Raw genomic sequence first — 5,971 nt, 5'->3', positions numbered from 1 at the left:
TTAGGACCTAATTAATGTATTTCAATTGACTGATTTCCATATATGAACTGTAACTCCCTAAAATCTTTGAAATTGTTGCATGTTGTGTTTATATTTTTGTTCAGTGTATGTGTAACTGATAAATGCAAAAGAATACTTACTACATGTTCGTGTTTTTAAATGTATGCAAATTGTAAAGTATTTTATCTGTATTGGCTTGTTCGTTATGTGTCGGACACCAGTAAGACTAGCTCTCGCCATTGGCGTCGGCTAATGGGGAAGCTAATGAAATCAACAACAACAAAAATCACAGTGAGCTCTGGAACCATTGGCAGTGCATATGTGTCCGTGTAGCATGAGGGAACAGTTATTATTTGCACACTGCGACGTCACGTCACAGTTCCACAATGGCGAGCCATGTTATGGAAGAACTTCCAAAGACTTCTGTGTTGGACCCACTGAAGGGGCTCCTGCTCACTTATTTCATGCCAGAATCATGTTACGACGAGTTTTTTCTCAATTTTAACTTTCTGGATGGTAAATCAAGTTGTTACATAATTGACTGACGTTTGATTGCAAGAGCTAACTTAGCTAGTTAACGTTAGCTAGCCAGGGCTTCAACGTTGAATGGATGAGCTAGCTAGGTAACGTTAGCTTGCAAGATTTGCGTTTTTAATCGATATTTCACAATGTAACTTCTATGTTATCTTTTGCGTTTACAGTTACTGGATATAAAGAAATATATTGGACGGGATGTACGTAGGGATCGTACCCTCTAAACAGGCTAAAAAGACAGAAGAGGAGCTAACGTCAGTAGCTAGTTGGACGTTTTGTTTTGACAGCGTTCAGAGGCGGGGCTATCTCATGCCAGTGTTCCTCAATCTCTTGTAGTTCCTCAATAATTCTAGATAGGAGAAGAATGACATATCTATCTGTTCTCTCTGATAATACCCGTTAAATCATTGATTGTTTCTGTCTGCAGTGCCATGTCTAAAGATTGTGCTGAGCAAAGGTCTGGGCATTGGAATCATCCTGGGGTCTGTGATGGGTAAGACTAAGATTCTCTTTCTCCTCTCTCTATCTCGTTCTCTCTATTTCAATTCAAAGGACTTTATTGGCATGGGAAACATATGTTTACATTGCCAAAGCAAATGAAATAGATAATTAACAAAAGTGAAATGAACAGTAAACATTACACTCACTCTCAATCTTTATCTCTGTCTCTCTCTCCCTATGTGTGCAAAGCATAACTCCCTGCCCCTCTCTTATATACAGGTAACTGCCAAAATAAAGGAAACACTTGAGTAAATGATACAAAGTACTGTACAGGTGTGGTTCCTGAGTTAAAGCCCATCAGACTGTTAGATAACCATCACTAGCACATTAGAGGCTACTGCCTATATACATAGACTTGAAATCAGTAGCCACTTTAATAAATGGAACACTGGTCACTTTAATAATGTTTACATATTTTGCATTACTCATCTCATTTGTATATATATATATATGTATGTATTATATATTTGTATATGTATGTATTATATTATATTCAACTGTATTTTAGTGTATGCAGCTTATATATTCTTAATTCCATTCCTGTACTTAGATGTGTGTGTATTGTTGTGAAATTGTTAGATATTACTGCACTGTTGGAGCTAGAAACACAAGCATTTCGCTACACCCACAATAACATCTGCTAAACATGTGTATGTGACCAATAACATTTGATTTGATTAAGCAATTTACATCCCATCATGCTTAGGGTCATGAATAAAAATGCCCAGTTGCCCATTATTTTGGCTACCATGGCTAGAAGAAGATATGTCAATGACTTTTAAAGAGGGGTCTTAAAGGAGCATAGGGGGTTTAAAGTGTGTGTGTGTCTCAGTCACCAGATGTCAACCGAATTGATTCTGGAGCAGTGCCTAAGACAGCGTTTTCCACCACCATCAACAAAACCCCAAATTCTGGAATTTCTTGTGGAAGAATGGTGGCGCATCCCTCAAATAGAGTTTCAGACACTTGTAGAATCTATGCCAAGGTGCATTGAAGCTGTTCTCGGTGCTAGTGGGGGCCCAACACACTATTAAGACACTATGTTGGTGTTTGCTTTTGTTTTGGCAGTTACCTGTAGATGGAAAGATATTTACAATAGAGTTCGATCCATCCACACATTTAGATAATACATAACCCATATCTCGCTCCCTCCCACTCTCTCTCCCCCCACAGTAAAGCTGCCTCAGATCCTGAAGCTGATGGGGGCTAAGAGTGCAGATGGTCTAAGCTTCAACTCTGTTTTGCTGGAGCTGCTGGCTATCACCGGCACCATGGCCTATAGCATTGCTAACAGCTTCCCCTTCAGGTACTGAGTTGTACACACACACGGAGACATGCACAGTCACACACACAGACACGCACAAGTTAACATATTTTGCGTTTTCTCTTTCAGTGCCTGGGGTGAGGCCCTCTTCCTCATGTTACAGACAGTAACCATCGGGTTCCTCATAATGCATTATGGAGGCAACACAGTCAAAGGTAAGACACACACACACACACCTACCTGACGATAAGACTTGACACTCACTACTAACACTTCCTTTTGAGCTTACAATGTACGACTTTAAGTTAGCATACAACTAGCTGCCCTCACAAGCAGTGGCTGATGTTCTATTTCTGTGTGTCTGCTCCCTCTAGGTGTGCTGTTCCTGGTGGTGTACTTTGGTCTGGTAGCTCTGCTGCTCTCCCCTGTAACGCCAATGCCTGTGGTCATGGCCATGCAGGCATCCAACATGCCTGCTATCATCATTGGCAGGGTACGTGAAGCATTAATAGATTTTCTAACATGTATAACATAGTCATCGTGTTGTATTGTAATTATAGCGTTGTTCGAGCAGCACATTGGACAATAAATGTATTTCATATTTTCATGTTATCCTCTAGGATTTATTTGTACTTTAAATAGTTCAACTGTAAAAATGTACCCCAAAATAAATCAATAATAAAGTCAATTTGTGTTATAAATGTGTTTATTTATAGGAGTTATCATTAGTTAACAAATAATGTTATCGTTGTATTAATCTGTGATCATGTTTATTTCTCCCTGTGATTGCAGCTTATTCAGGTAGTGACAAACTATCGTAATGGACACACAGGTCAGCTGTCTGCCATCACTGTGTTTATGCTGTTCGCTGGCTCCTTGGCTCGCATATTCACCTCAATACAGGTATATATGTGTGTTCAGTGAATGTACACTGAGTATACCAAAGATTAGGAAAATCTTCCTAATATTGAGTTGCACCCCTCAATTGGTCAGGGCATGGACTCTATAAGGTGTCGAAAGTGTATGCTGGCCCATGTTGACTCCAATGCTTCCCACAGTTGTGTCGAGTTGGCTGGATGTCCTTTGGGTGGTGGAACATTCTTAATACACACGGGAAACTGTTGACCGTGAAAACCCAGCAGCATTTCTTGACACAAACCGGTGTGCCTGGCACCTACTACCGTACCCCATTCAAAGGCACTTAAAATATTTTGTCTTTCCTATTCACTCTCTGAATTGCAAGCATACGCAATCCATGTCTGAATTGTCTCTAGTCTTAAAAATCCTTCTTTAACCTGTCTCCTTCCCTTCATCTACACTGATTTTGAAGTTGATTTAACAAGTGACATCAATAAGGGATCATAGCTTTCACCTGGTCAGTCTGTCATGGAAAAAGCAGGTGTTCTTAATGTTTTGTATACTTAATGTTTTGTTACATGTACATTTTTAGTCATTTAGCAGACGTTCTTATCCTGAGTGACTTAGTCGGTATGTGCAGCTGTTGTGGGTAAAATGTGCTACTGTGTATAAAGTGTGTGTACTGTATGTGAGAGGGTGGATACGTCTTAAACAGCACACTATTCCTTATATAGTAGGTAGAGTGTCTGCTAAATGACACCTAAAGGGAAAAGGGTGCCATTTGAGGCAGTCTGTGTGTGATCCTGTCCTAATCCAACATGCCAATAATTTCTACTTTTCACTTCCTGGTTTCTCTCTACCAACAGGAAACAGGTGACTCCCTGATGGCCCTGACCTATGTCATATCCTCTTCCTGTAACGGTCTTATCGCTGCCCAGCTCCTGTACTACTGGAACAGCAGCCCGGCACTGAAGAAGAAGAAGAAGGTGTAGATAGACAGGTGCACATGAAATTAGTTGCCTCTAAATTGGCACCCTATTTCCCAATATAGTGCATTACTTTTGACCAGGATCCATAGGGCTCTGGTCAAAAGTAGTGCACTATATTGGGAATAGCGTGCCATTTTGGGATGCAGACAATGGTAGAGAGAATATATAGACAGGGTGCAGCTCAAATGGCACCCTATTCCATATGTAGTGCACTACTGACCAGGGCCATGGACTCAAATGGGGAATTGGGTGTCATTTGAGATTTGCACAAATTCACATCTAGCAATTCATACACTCTGCACTCCCCTACTGTAAGCTTAGCTCTGGACCAAATATTCTATTCCCACCACCCAAACCAAGGAACTCTCTACTTTACCTGACTTCAATGATACTGTGACTACAGCCCCGTTAGACTAGCTCACAGAGAAATCTTTAGTTTTGCCTCAGTGTTTTAGCTCAGGGAAGGGAAGGCTTGACACTCTTATTTCTCCATCCTGAACGCTGATTTTACTAAACGCCACAGAAGTGCCGATACGGAGTAGGGTGAAGTTGACGCTGATCCTGAGTCGTTTTGCATTTTTCCAACTTATGGTTAAGGTTAGGATTCTGGGAGGGGAAGCTGATCCTATATCTGTACCTAGGGGAACCTTTACCCCGGAGCTGTCAAAACACCCACTATGGTCAGTTTTCATCGTACTCCTAAATCTTTATGCCTCCCTAACAATGCACTCCATTGTTCCAGTTCTAGTACACGGGTTGTCCTCGGATCATAATCTAGAATGAAAACGCATTCCAGAACACAACCAGGAAGTCAACTATTCTAGCTATAATCAAGGGTTGAAGCAATAGAGGTTTACTGTGAAATTCTCTGTCAGTATGTTTGGGTTAAATGTTCGACCTTGAAGTTGTTGAAGCTTTGTTTCCTGAGTGTGATCTAAAGCAGCCTGGTCTCAGATCCTTTAATGCTTGTGCCAACTTCATTGCTGTACTTGGTAAACCATGTTTGGCGTGACAGAGTTACAAGGATTTGGCATTATTGCACAAACAGACTGGCACACAGGCTAGATCAAAATAACTGTACTGAATCAAATGGTTATCAGTCCAAATTATGTTTTTCTGTGTTTCTTTGTGCATATCGATGCTGTATTTGTTTAATGATATATCACATCTTTTATTGAATTCAATGAATGAGTCCACAATACTAAATAATTCATTCCAATTTGATTCAGATTAACCTGGGAGCAGAAATTTGGGGTCATTATAGTGTTATGTTGAAGTCCAATTTCTCTGTTTAGTTTTAGTTTACTTGTTGAGATTCAACTTCTCATGTTAAGGTGCTGCTCGCACTTGTATGCGTCTTCTGCGAGTGCTACAGTTCTGAAGATGGTAAGAGTTTATTTTAATGGGAAAATGTAATAAAATATGTTTTGTTTTTGTTGGGACAGCTCAGGTGTCTGTAGTTTTCTCTTATGTTTTCAGAACTCCAGTCCAAAGAGAGCCTGTGGGTTGTGCAGGCTTTCATTCCAACCCTGCAGTAACATCCCTGATTTAGCAAGTTATATGATATAATGAAATAAAACTCAACTCAGTTATTTTCATTAGGTTTGTTGTTTAAGGAAGGGCTGGAACAAAAGTCTGCATACCCATTGTTCCAAAATGATTGGGTGTCATTCATTTTCATGCCACTAGATAGAGACAATTGTTCACCCTCTATTTTGTTCACTCTACTAGTTCTCCAAAGTACAGGCATTTAAACTAAACCAAAATATAAATGCATCTTGCAACAATTTCAGAGATTTTACTGAGTTACAGTTCATATAAGGAA

The 5,971-nt window shown here is 40.1% G+C and overlaps 1 protein-coding gene across 1 annotated transcript; it reads left to right on the top strand.

Annotated features, from left to right (window-relative positions):
• The first annotated feature begins 341 nt into the window (after positions 1–341).
• On the top strand, positions 342–5,590 carry LOC106608952 (mannose-P-dolichol utilization defect 1 protein). The gene is made up of 7 exons (XM_014207205.2): positions 342–516; positions 962–1,027; positions 2,209–2,341; positions 2,429–2,514; positions 2,674–2,792; positions 3,092–3,202; positions 4,024–5,590. The coding sequence occupies exons 1-7, from the start codon at positions 387–389 to the stop codon at positions 4,147–4,149; spliced, it is 771 nt and encodes a 256-aa protein (XP_014062680.1). The 5' UTR covers positions 342–386; the 3' UTR covers positions 4,150–5,590.
• Positions 5,591–5,971: the final 381 nt, after the last annotated feature.

The sequence above is a fragment of the Salmo salar genome, chromosome ssa07 (genome assembly GCF_905237065.1).
Source record: "Salmo salar chromosome ssa07, Ssal_v3.1, whole genome shotgun sequence".
Classification (NCBI taxonomy): Eukaryota; Metazoa; Chordata; class Actinopteri; order Salmoniformes; family Salmonidae; genus Salmo; species Salmo salar.
This window is presented reverse-complemented; position numbering and strand designations above follow the sequence as displayed.